This window comes from Oncorhynchus mykiss, chromosome 1 (genome assembly GCF_057628025.1).
Source record: "Oncorhynchus mykiss isolate SJ-2025 chromosome 1, ASM5762802v1, whole genome shotgun sequence".
NCBI classification, from domain to species: domain Eukaryota; kingdom Metazoa; phylum Chordata; class Actinopteri; order Salmoniformes; family Salmonidae; genus Oncorhynchus; species Oncorhynchus mykiss.
The window spans coordinates 82,737,184-82,750,424 of record NC_143022.1 but is presented as its reverse complement, the minus strand read 5'-3'; the positions used below and the strand labels follow the sequence as shown (position 1 = coordinate 82,750,424).

Below are 13,241 nucleotides of genomic sequence, written 5' to 3'. Positions count from 1 at the left end.
ACATAGCCCAGATGCTGTAGCTACAGTATAACCACTCACTGTATTCTTCTGAAATGCTCTGTATACAATGAATGGGGAAATCTCGATTGTGCCAGAGCGAATTGCACACATTCCCCACATCCCACAAATACCCATCATAGTCAGTGTTTTACTGTACTAGCTATGTAGAGCCAGGGAGTGAGGCTAAATTGGTTGTATGATCTACAGCTTGAAGGAGTGTACAATTTTTAAAAAATGTGTGGGAGATGTGCTTATGAATTTATTTGCTTAAGCTTCTTTCTAATTATTCATTTTCACACGTGGGTGTCTCCCCTAGGAATGGGGGAGAATGATTAAATAACCCAAAAACTCAATCTTATGTGTGAATATGAAAATGTGACATGTATCCACGTGAGTAAGTAGAGCTGTGATAACCTGAAGTCAAATTCGGTGTACAGTGGAGATTTGCATGTGGGCGTAATGAATGATCCGTCCAGCCGTGTCCCTCAGGGTAGGGAATAATGTATGCCAAGGCAAAGTGCAGGTTGTGTAGGTGCTGAATACGATCCTGTGACTGGCTTTTCTAGACCATCTGGAATACTGAAGTTTAAGTGAAGTTGACTCTGGATGAGGTTGCAGTGAGCAAGCTTTCAGAGCCTCTATTGGGTTCAACAGAAAAAAGCAACTGGAGACATTCCGGAAACGGCAAACAATGCCTCTTCATAGTATAGAACTCTGTTTTCACAGGTTCAAGCTGTAGCAATAAGATATTTACACATTTATAGCAAATTAAGTGAATGTAGGTAATCTAGTATAAAACTACACCTGCTGTTTTTTTTTTTTTTGCATATTTGACAAAGCCCTTTGACTGAAATGTTTTATTTTTAACCCTTCAATGGTTTTCTATTCCTGTGAACTATCATGGTTGTTTTCTCTTGATCAAGTAAATAGTAATGTTTCGTACTTGCGTTTGTGTTATGCTTGGCAGCCTTGTAGAGTAGGCCGAGAAGGAACAGTGCCATTTCAGTTTGCAGCAAAGGCTCTTGCTGTTTGGTATCCATGGAGATCTTTAGTACGATCTTGATAAAGGCCCTTTTCAATACAGTCACTGAAATGTTTCTATTTAGGAGACTAGAGAGCGAGAGGAAACAAAAACATAAGTATTATAAAGTGCTGGATAAAAACATTGCGCATGAGGGAGAAGGACAAATCAAAAAAATTGCAAGTAATCAAGTCACTCGTGCAGTGACAACATTTCAAAGCCTTCATTGTTTACGGCTTATGCATAGCAATAAAATTATTGACGCATTGCGGCTGGAAGGCTGTTGTAGCGGCTGGAAGGCTGTTGTAGCGGCTGGAAGGCTGTTGTAGCGGCTGGAAGGCTGTTGTAGCGGCTGGAAGGCTGTTGTAGCGGCTGGAAGGCTGTTGTAGCGGCTGGAAGGCTGTTGTAGCCACGAAGTCACTGAGTTAAAATAAAATCATACTATGCATAAGCTGTTAACAACAAAGGCTTTTTAAGATGACAGATCTGTTTGGCTACACATGCAGCTTTAAGATAAGTATTGAGAAAGCCCCCCCCCCCAATTCTTAAATAGCATTGGGGTCAATGTAAACAATTACAAAATGCTAATCATAGTCTAATGAGGCAATCATCTATTCACATTCCCCCAGGTTTTAAGAGCATTCCATGCCAGAGTTCTACATTCTAGGCTTATATTGACACAATGTTGACCTCTATTGATGTGCCAGCCTGCAAATCAGTCTATTTCACCCCTGATGTCCTCATTTTGAGCCTGTGCTCAGAGGGAAATTATTAGATTATTCCCCATTAGCCAGCAGTTGGTAAGGCTTAACCCTGATTTTAAAGGATGTTGCTGTAATGTTTCAGTTTGTTTTTGTGTACGAGGTCTCTGCGTGTCTGTACCATCAGTGTCTGTGTGCAGTGCACTGTCATAGATAATGAATACATCCTCTGTAGACTTGTCAGTGTAGTCTGTAATAGAATGACCCGAGAGCTAGATGGACAGATGGATGGATACAAGCTGAGGTACAATATGTTGAAGGTCCTCAATAGACTGTTATTGAGAGGACAACTTTATTGCAATATCATCTCTCCTCTAGTCTCCTTTTTTGAGGTTTTCACCCTCTACCACCGCAGGCTAAAAATATATATTTTAGATGTGTAGCTCTATCTACTGCCCTACGTGCGTATACATCTAGATTTGAGGTGGTGGGACTGAGCTACTTTTATGAAGCAGGTTTAGGATTCTATACTGGACAAAAATATAAATGCAACGTGCAACAATTTCAAAGATTTTATGAGTTACAGTTCATATAAGGAAATCAGTCAATTTATATAAATTCATTAGGCCCTAATCTATGGATTTCACATGACTAGGAATACAGATATGCATCAGTTGGTCACAGATACCAAGAAAAGGTTGGCGCGTGGATCAGAAAACAAGTTGGTATCTGTTGTGACCACTATTTGCCTCATGTAGATCGACCCATCTTTATATAGAGTTGATCAGGCTGTTGATTTTGGCCTGTGGAATGTTGTCCCACTCCCCTTCAATAGCTGTGCGAAGTTGTTGGATATTGTGTGTTCCAGTTCCCATCAGTTGTACACGTAGATCCAGAGCATCCCAAACATGCTCAATGGGTGACATGTCTGAGTATGCAGGCCATGGAAGAACAGTAATTTTCCCCTTGGAGGAATTGTGTACAGATCCTTGCGATATGGGGCTGTGCATCATCATGCTGAAACATGAGGTGACAGTCGCGGATGAATGATACGACAGGGCCTCAGGATCTTGTGCATTCAAATTGCCATTGATAAAATGCAATTATGTTCATTTTCCGTAGCTTATACATGTTCATACCATAACCCCACCACCACCATGGGGCGCTCTGTTCACATTGACATCAGCAAACAGCTTGCCCACACAACGCCATACATGTGGTCTGCGGTTGTGAGGCCGGTTGGATGTACTGCCATATTGTCTAAAATGACGTTGGAGGCTGCTTATGGTAGAGAAATTAATATTAAATTCTCTGCAAATGGCTCTGGTGGACATTCCTGCAGTCAGCATGCCAATTACGCGCTCCCTTAACTTGAGATCTGTGGCATTGTGTTGTGACAAAACTGCACACTTTACAGTGATCATGAGGTTTAATCACCTTCTTGATAAGCCACACCTGTCAGGTGGATGGATTATCTTGGAAAAGGGGAAATGCTCACTAACAAGGATGTAAGCAAATTTGTGTACAATTTGAGAAGCTTTGTGCGTGAATTTTTTTGGGGGATCTTTTTTTTTTAAGCTCATGAAACATGGGACCAACACCGTACTTGTTGCATTAAAATGTAGTATCCAGCCATACTACTTCTGAGCCAAACCCATTACATACTGCAAACACTCATGCAATCTAGCAAAGATGTGGAGTGGAGAACATTAGCTTCGCAAAGTGGCCTGATCCCAGAGCTTACATTAAACATTGCCCTGTGCAGCGGGATCAGATGGCTTTGCGAGACTTGAGTTGGCTTGTAAAATCCGATTCCGATAGCTCTCAACCATCAATAGTGGTTGGTCCCTCTGGTCTGGTTAAGTACTGCACTGTGAGACCGGTGTTGATGTCCAGCATCGCTTATGGTGCGCTGCTCGTGTCCAACGCTTGCAGTGCGCTGTTTTCACCACTAGATACCTTTCTGCTGTGTTGTCCTTAAATGTGTGTCTGAGTCTTGGTGTTAATCTCTTCTACTGCCACTGCTGGTCATCACCATGCAGTCTCCTCCCCATGTCCTGACAATTTTGTGTGTGTGGTTTACGTACACATTAGAGACATACAGTTCATGCCATTTTAATTATGAGTAAAAATTCCCTGTTTTAGGTCAGTTAGGATCACCACTTTATTTTAAGAATGTGAAATGTCAGAATAATAGAGCATAGAGCTTTTTTATTTCTTTCATCACATTCCCAGTGGGTCAGAAGATTACATGCACTCAATTAGTATTTGGTAGCATTGCCTTTAAATTGTTTAACTTGGGTTAAACGTTTCAGGTAGCCTTCCACAAGCTTTCCACAAGTTGTGTCAATTTTGGCCTATTCCTCCTGACAGAGCTGTCGTAACAGTCAGGTTTGTAGGCCTCCTTGCTCGCGCACTTTTTTCAGTTCTACCCACATCTTCTATGAGATTGAGGTCAGGGCTTTGTGATCCAATACATTGACTTTGTTGTCCTTAAGCCATTTAGCCACAAATGTGGAAGTATGCTTGGGGTCATTGTGCATTTGGAAGACCCATTTGCGACCAAGATTTAACTTCCTGACTGTCTTGATGTTGCTTCAATATATCCACATAATTTTCCTGCCTCATGATGCCATCTATTTTGTGAAGTGCACCAGTCCCTCCTGCAGCAAAGCACCCCCACAACATGATGCTGCCACCCCCGTGCTTCACGGTTGGGATGGTGTTCTTTGGCTTGCAAGCCTCTTCCCTTTTCCTCCAAACACAACGATGGTCATTATAGCCAAACAGTTCTATTTTTGTTTCATCAGACCAGAGGACATTTCTCCAAAAAGTACGATCTTTGTCCCCGTGTGCAGTTGCAAACTGTAGTCTGGCTTTTTTATGGCGGTTTTGGAGCAGTGGCTTCTTCCTTGCTGAGCGGCCTTTCAGGTTATGTCTATCGGACTTGTTTTACTGTGGATATACAGTAGATTATACTTTTTTACCTGTTTCCTCCAGCATCTTCCCAAGGTCCTTTGCTGTTCTGGGATTGATTTGCACTTTTCGCACTAGGGGACAGAACACATCTCCTTCCTGAGCGGTATGACGGCTGCGTGGTCCCATGGTGTTTATACTTGCGCACTATTGTTTGTACAGATGAATGTGGTACCTTCAGGCGTTTGGAAATTGCTCCCAATGATGAACCAGACTTGTCAATTAGCCTAACAGAAGCTTCTAAAGCCATGATATTTTCTGGAATTTTCCAAGCTGTTTAAAGGCACAGTCAACTTAGTGTATGTAAACTTCTCACCCACTGGAATTGTGATACAGTGAGATGTGAAATCTGTGAAAAAATACTTGTCATGCAAAGTAGAGGTCATAACCGACTTGCCAAAACTACAGTTTAACAAGAAATTTTGAGTGGTTGAAAAACAAGTTTTAAAGACTCCAACGTATGTAAACTTCCGACTTCAACTGTATCTTCTACACGGTTGCACAGGCTGTGTTAACCCACTTCAGCAGCACACTATCCCAGAGGCAGTGTATTTTTAGCCTAGCAACACAGTCTAGTTTTAGTGGTTGTTAAGCAAAGAGGTGGGTGGTACAACACAACTCTCTCCATCTTGTCCCCACTTCACACTGTCCTGTGGCACATCTGCACAGGGATAGGAGTGAAAAACAATTACTATGCCATGCCTCTGTGATAAGGGCTGACATATATAATGCAAACGTTGACGTGAATATGTTTTTCATTTGCGCAGCATGCATGTTTTAGCCATGTGTTTCTCCTATGACTACAACTCTGCTGTCCCTCAGACAGACACTAGTCAGAGCACCATTGTCCAGTGCTTGCTGACTGTTGGTGTTCAGATGGACTTCACTTCTGGAGGGATTTGCTGAGCTCATCAGGCTAACACTGGCCTGTCCCAGTCTGGTCAAGGACTGTCTGACTGTAGCAGAGCACAGGGCCTAGAATTGGGAGTGGGGAAGACTGCTGAGACTGCAATGAGCATATTTTTTTGGTGGAGCTTACTGATGGTGGTGGGTACTGGTTACTAGAGTTGAGAGGCTTTTAGATTTGGTGTGTAAACTATTTGCGTTTGTATGTTTTTATGTTGTAATTAGTCATACTCTGCTTTGATCTGTATGACATGTCAAATGTAATGTTGCTGAGAAATATTTATAGTTTACCAGGAAAGTTTAGAAAATGCTGTGTGATATTGTCCTACAATACAATAAAACATATTTTTGTATTTGGTGTTGTTGGACAAATTGTAAGACATTTGTCTAACTTTCTGTTTTATAGGTGCTCTGAAAGCCATCTCATTGAGTTTAATGAGCCCTCTCAGTTTTTTCCATTTGCCAACAATGTAGAATGAAGCTTTTTAACTATGTTGGAGTAGTAACATTTAATCACCAGGAGGTGGTACTACAAACAAGCTTTACAAATTCACACAACTTGTCTGAAACATTAGGGGGAGATGACTTAATCTCTGATTAGTAAGAATCTCTATAACCAAAGCCATATCAGCATTGAAACTTACAATATACTTTAAGGTGTTGAGATTAAAGACCAATGTTAGGATGTAGTGGGAAAAGCTATGTACATATGCTTAACACACCATTGACTGATTGTATGTAAAACCATCAAACATCTGATCATTTTCCTAAACACGTCATGTCCTCTGTGTCCACAGGGCTTCATGTGAAGCGGCCGATGTGTGACAGTTGAAGGGTCAGGATGACATCCGTAGCCGCTGATTTCGACCACATGGAGATCCAGCAGCAGCAGTATAGTAGCGACACAGTCAACAAGCGCTGGGATGTTGACGAGTGGGACAACGAGAACAGCTCGGCCAGGCTGTTTGAACGCTCCCGCATCAAGGCCTTGGCAGGTAGGAACCAGAACTACAACACTACTGGATCCGAGGACCGTCTTACACATGGATATACTGTTTACATTGTCCTTTCCAGCACTGTTCCAGCAACTACTGTGAATACATAACCAGACAAATTTAGTACAGATTGGCTCGGCTCAGTAAGGTTCTACTCAGTAGTGTGAAAAGCAACTCTGTCCCCTCTTCCAATCCTACTGTCTGGTCATAGACATACTAAACACTAGGGGACAGCACAGGCCCCAACTGGCACCGCACAAGCTGCTTCTATTCCATAAATGGGTTACAGATATACAGTATACTACTTTATCACGGGGTCAGGCTGGACTACGGCTATCCTTTGGCTACTGTTGAACCAATCTGATGAAGTTGCTGTGCGATATAGGATTAAGCTGTATTCCTGCTTGTTAATTGGGATTGTTACTCTTTAATGTCATTGTGGTGAGTGTGACCACTGCTTCTTTGAGGATTGGTGGACAGAGTTACAGAATAGCCGTTGGGGAGGAATTGGCTCCGGGTTCAAGTTCTTGATCTCTGATCTGTGATGTAGAGAAAATAAATATAATATCATACAGGAAGTGGCCAAAGCCCTGTGTTGGAGATAAATTATACACCGATGAAGCGTTGTAGATCAAATGTCAATTGTAAAGCCATATCTTCCTGCCCTAGGACCTATGTGGCACTGTTGTGGTTCCAATATACCCTTCTCTTAATGCTAACCAGAATTTTGGCTCACCCAGACTTTGAAGAGTCCACCTACTGTACCTCCCTACAGTATACAGTGCCTTCGGAAAGTATTCAGACCTATAATTTTTTTTTTTATTAGTCATACTCTAAAATGTGGTGATCTACACACAATGCCCCATAATTACTAAGCAAAAAAGGGAAATATTACATTTACATAAGTATTCAGATCCTTTACTCAGTACTTTGAAGCACCTTTTGGCAGTGATTACAGCCTCGAGTCTTGGGGATGATACAAGCTCGGCAGATCTGTCTCCCATTCTTCTCTGCAGACCCTCAAGCTCTGTCAGGTTGGATGGGGAGCATTGTGGCACAGTTATTTTCAGGTAGGTATTTTTAGGGTCGTTGTCCTGTTGGAAGGTGAACCTTCGCCCCAGTCTACAGTGCATTGCGAAAGAAACTCTGAGACTATCACAGTGCAGGTGCATTTATACGGAGACTTGATTACACACAGGTGGATTGTATTTATCATCATTAGTCATTTAGGTCAACATTGGATCATTCAGAGATCCTCACTGAACTTCTGGAGAGAGTTTGCTGCACTGAAAGTAAAGGGGCTGAATAATTTTGCATGCCCAATTTTTCAGTTTTTGATTTGGTAAAAAAGTTTGAAATGTCCAATAAATGTCGTTCCACTTCATGATTGTGTCCCACTTGTTGTTGATTCTTCACAAAAAAATAGTTTTATATCTTTATGTTTGAAGCCTGAAATGTAGCAAAAGGTCGCAAAGTTCAAGGGGGCCGAATACTTTCGCAATGCACTGTAAGGCCCTGAGCGCTCTGGAGCAGGTTTTCATCAAGGATCTCTCTGTAATTTGCGCTGTTCATCTTTCCCTCGATCCTGACTAGTCTACCAGTCCCTGCCGCTGAAAAACATCCCCACAGCATTATGCTGCCACCACCATGCTTCACCGTAGGGATGGTGCAAGGTTTCCTCCAGACGTGGCACTTGGCATTCCGGCCAATGAGTTCAATCTTGGTTTCATCAGACCAGAGAATCTTGTTTCTCATGATCGGAGAGTCCTTTAGGTGCCTTTTGGCAAACTCCAAGCAGGCTGTCATGTGCCTTTTACAGAGGAGTGGCTTCTGTCTGGCCACTCGACCATAAAGGCCTGATAGGTGGAGTGCTGCAGAGATGGTTGTCCTTCTGGAAGATTCTCCCATCTCCACAGAGGAACTCTAGAGCTCTGTCAGTGACCATCGGGTTCTTGGTCACCTCCCTAACCAAGGCCCTTCTCCTCCGATTGCTCAGTTTGCCTGGGAGGCCAGCTCTAGGAAGAGGTCTTTGTGGTTCCCAACTTCTTCCATTTAAGAATGATGGAGGCCACTGTTAGGGACCTTCAATGCTGCAGACATTTTTTTTTAGTACCCTTCCCAAGATCTATGCCTCAACGCTCTACGGACAATTCCTTCTACCTCATGACTTGGTTTTTGCTCTGACATGCACTGTCAACTGTGGGACCTTACATAGACAGGTGTGTGCCTTTCTAAATCATGTCCAATTAATTAAATTTATGGCAGGTGTGGTACAATCAAGTTGTAGGACATTCTCAAGGATGATCAATTGAAACCGGATGCACCGGAGCTCAATTTCAAGTCTCATGGCAAAAGGTACGAATACTTATGTGCAGTTGAAGTCGGAAGTTTACGTACACGTAGGTTGGAGTCATTAATACTTGTTTTTCAACCACTCCACAAATGTCATGTTAACAAACTGTAGTTTTGGCAAGTGTCTTAGGATATCTACGTTGTACAAGTCATTTTTCCAACAATTGTTTAGACAGTGAATTGTAAGTGAAATAATCTATCACAAATCCAGTGGGGCTAAGTTGACTGCCTTTAAACAGCTTGGAAAATTCCAGAAAATGATGTCATGGCTTTAAAAGCTTCTGTTAGGCTAATTGACATAATTTGAGTTAATTGTACCTGTGGATACCTTCAAACCCAGTTCCTCTTTTTGCTTGACATCATGGGGAAATCAAAAGAAATCAGCCAGGACCTCAACATTATTATTTTTTAGACCTCCAAGTCTGGTTCATCATTGGGAGCAATTTCCAAATGCCTGAAGGTACCACGTTCATCTGTACAAACAATAATACGCAAGTTTAAACACCATGGGACCACGCAGCTGTCATACCGCTCAGGAAGGAGATGTGTTCTGTCCCCGAGGAAATCCCAGAGGAAATTGGTACAAAACTATCTATATCCACAGTAAAACGAGTCCTATATCGACATAACCTGAAAGGACGCTCAGCAAGGAGGAAGCCACTGCTCCAAAACCGCCATTAAAAAAGCCAGAAGCACGGGGGTGGCAGCATCATGTTGTGGGGGTGCGTTTCTGCAGGAGGGACTGGTGCACTTAACAAAATAGATGGCGTCATGAGGATGGAACATTATGTAGACATATTGAAGCAATATCTCAAGACAGTCAGGAAGTTAAAGCTTGGTTGCAAATGGGTTTTCCAAATGGATAATGACCCCAAGCATACTTCCAGAATTGTGGCAAAATAGCTTAAGGACGACAACAATCGAGGTATTGGAGTGGCCATCACAAAGCCCTGATCTCAATCCTATAGGCAATTTGTGGGCAGAACTGAAAAAGTGTGCACGAGCAAGGAGGCCTACAAACCTGACCCAGTTACACCAGCTTTGTCAGGAGGAATGGGCCAAAATTCACCGAACTTACTGTGGGAAGCTTGTGGAAAGCTACCTGAAACGTTTGACCCAGTTAAACAACTTAAAGGCAATGCTACCAAATACTAAATGAGTGTATGTAAACTTCTGACCCACTGGGAATGTGATGAAAGAAATCAAATCTGAGATGAATCATTCTCTACTATTATTCTGTCATTTCACTTTCTTTAAAATAAAGTGGTGATCATAACTGACCTAAGACGAGGAATTTTTACTCTGATTATATGTCAGGAATTGTGAAACTGAGTTTAAATGTATTTGGCTAAGGTGTATGTAAACTTCCAACTTCAACTGTAAATAAGATATTTCTGTTTTTTACTTTTAATTCATTCGCAAACATTTCTACACTTTTTTTCACTTTGTCATTATGGGGTGTTGTGTGTGTAGATTGATGAGAAACATTTTATTTAATCACTTTTAGAATGAGCCTGTAACGTAACAATGGGCAAAAAGTGAAAGGGTCTGAATACTGTCCCTGCTGAGATGTTCTACACTTGCCACCCAGTAGCTGCAGACTTGTTTTTGAGGTTCCATGTTTTCTAGGCCAATATGCTAGTGTTCCACTTAATTAAATAATTCACCTTCCTCTTAAATATGCAGGAGGTGGTGGGGACTGCAGCACCACAATATGGGTCCTCCGGCTCTTCGTCTGTTGGCATTGTTGTAGGTATTTTGTTCATGATAATGGCTGTCTTGTTATTGGGCCATATGTCCATATCCTGCTTTTCTCTTATCCCCATGGATAAGCTTCTGTTACTGTCTGAGTTGTCTTTTGTAGACTATATAGAATAATGTATAGCATCATTTGTATTGTTAGGTCTGAGGTGTGTTGTTAAAATCATCGTTTATCATGTTACGTAAGGTGTTTTGGTCATATTTCTGTCCCCTGTGTTGGGGGGGTAGTATTGCTGTCCCCCGTGTTCCAATTAAGCTGATCATCTGATATAAATGATTCATGTAATCGATACCAGCCGGATGCTTACTGCAGTAAAACCCCTTTCTCTCTGCTCAACCCTCTCTCTCTCCCCCGCCCCCTCTGTGCATTTGTTGGTCAGATGTGAGTTTAGCATTGCAATGGCATTCTGCCCCTTTGGCGTCACTTGGAGGTGACATCACTCACACGTGCATGCCCCTTTTTTCATCAGTTAAGCAGCCAGGCACTGGTTCTGCCTATGTCCGCAGTTTTAAATGGAATTTTGACATTGAACCGTGGCCACCTAAATTGTTAGTTGTAGAGAGCTCACCAGTGTGGTGAAAACATCTCTTTTATTGGCATTCTGAAGGGTAATTAACTTAAATGTATTCCACATCACCTCAAATGTTGCCAACAAGTTCCAGTCAAGGTTAGATGTACAGTACATAGAGCACCCACCACCATTCTAAAACCATGCTGTTCAAGGATACAGGAGGACTTTGGTGCCAGGTCTTGTGCTTGAACAGACTAACATGTCTGTATAAACCAACCAAATCTATGGTGTAAACTGATGCCTCTTCCTGATGCCAGGCTAGTTTTCTCCTGAAGAGTTCGTATGACCAGGTGTGGTTCACCTCCACACGGTGTTCATATGATAGGGAAATCTAACACCACTTTGGGCCAACTCGACTGGTCCCCTTGGAAACAGATCTTTATCTCCTTAACCTATAGTGCTCTATAGTGTATGACATTTCAGTAAAAACCTTGTTTGTGTGGGCTTTCATACAATGCATGTTTTCATTGCTTACTAATAAATAAATAGGTATTTTTAAAAAGGTTGGCTGCGTCTTGCTGCTAATTTCTCAACAGCAGTCAACAAAGTTTTTTTTTTATTCTGGCTCCGAGGCTTTTAATGCACTAATGTTGTGTCAAATGGACAATGCTCCAATCCTCTCCAACCTGGCATGGTATAATTTGATATGGAATATTTTCTTAAATTGTCTAATCAGGCCCGGTCCTGGCTGGAATGCTTCCCTACACTAGACCAACACAATTGCCACCCTCCTATCCCCGCAAAGTAGAATAGTAGCCTAGTCTATACAGTGTCACCCGCAATCCACTTTAATGAATTCCCATGTGGTAGCCAACCATTTTCTGTTAATGCATGTATTAATTAGTCATTTAAAATTCTCATCCTCAGTGGACAACCTGCTACACTTGTGAGAAACAAGTTTTGGTTTATTTCATGCCATCATTTACATGTTCCATATGAGCATGTTGTGTCTGGAGTGCGCACGCCTGAACAAGTATAAAATACGTTTTTAATAAACATTTTTAAACATCCATTCAAATTATAATATTTCCTCAGGGTCAAAAAGAAACATCTCTCCCCCTCAATAATCAGCGTCACTAATAAATAGTGTATGCCATGTTGCGTGTAGGCTATTTTACATACATTCATTGTCAATTCATTATTGTACAGCCCACTTTCGGAAAGCCTAAGATAGGCCTAGGTTTTTGAATACGTTTTAACCTCTCTGGAGTAGGCGGGACTCTGGCGTCCCACATGGCCAATAACCAGGGAAAATGCAGAGCGCCAAATTCAAATACATTTCTATGAAAATCAAACTTTCATTAAATTACACATGCAAGATGGCAAATTAAAGCTACACTCGTTGTGAATCCAACCAACATGTCAGATTTCAAAAAGGCTTTTCAGGAAAAAGCATAAGATGCTATTATCTGATGATAGCACAACGGTGAACAATGATAGTAGCATATTTCAACCCTGCAGGCGCGACACCAAAACGCAGAAATAAAATATAAATCATGCCTTACCTTTGACAAGCTTCTTTTGTTGGCACTCCTATATGTCCCATAAACATCACAAATGCTCCTTTTGTTCGATTTAATTCCGTCGACATATATCCAAAATGTCCATTTATTTGGTGTGTTTGATCCAGAAAAACACCGCTTCCAACTTACGCAACATCGCTACAAAATATCTCAAGTTACCTGTAAACTTTGCCTAAACATTTCAAACTACTTTTGTAATACAGCTTTAGGTATTTCTAAATGTGTATATAATCGATCAAATTGAAGACTGGATGATCTGTGTTCAATACAGGAGCAAAACAAACTGACGCTACTTTTCTGGTTACGCGCCTCTATCAAAAGGTACACATGAAGTGACGTTCATTCTGAGCTATGGTACTTCATTACACAAAGGAAAAACCTTGACCAATTTCTACAAACTGGTGACATCCAGTGGAAGCGGTTGGAACTGCAGG

General features: G+C 41.7%; 1 protein-coding gene across 1 annotated transcript in view; it reads left to right on the top strand.

The window, feature by feature from the left end:
* LOC110530138 (spectrin beta chain, non-erythrocytic 1) overlaps nucleotides 1–13,241 on the top strand; it is a 133,732-nt gene that overhangs the window by 26,122 nt on the left and 94,369 nt on the right. The window contains exon 2 of the mRNA XM_021612995.3: nucleotides 6,402–6,599. Within this exon, the coding sequence (XP_021468670.2) occupies nucleotides 6,446–6,599 (154 nt within the window). The 5' untranslated portion in view covers nucleotides 6,402–6,445. The remainder of the gene's footprint in view (nucleotides 1–6,401; nucleotides 6,600–13,241) is intronic.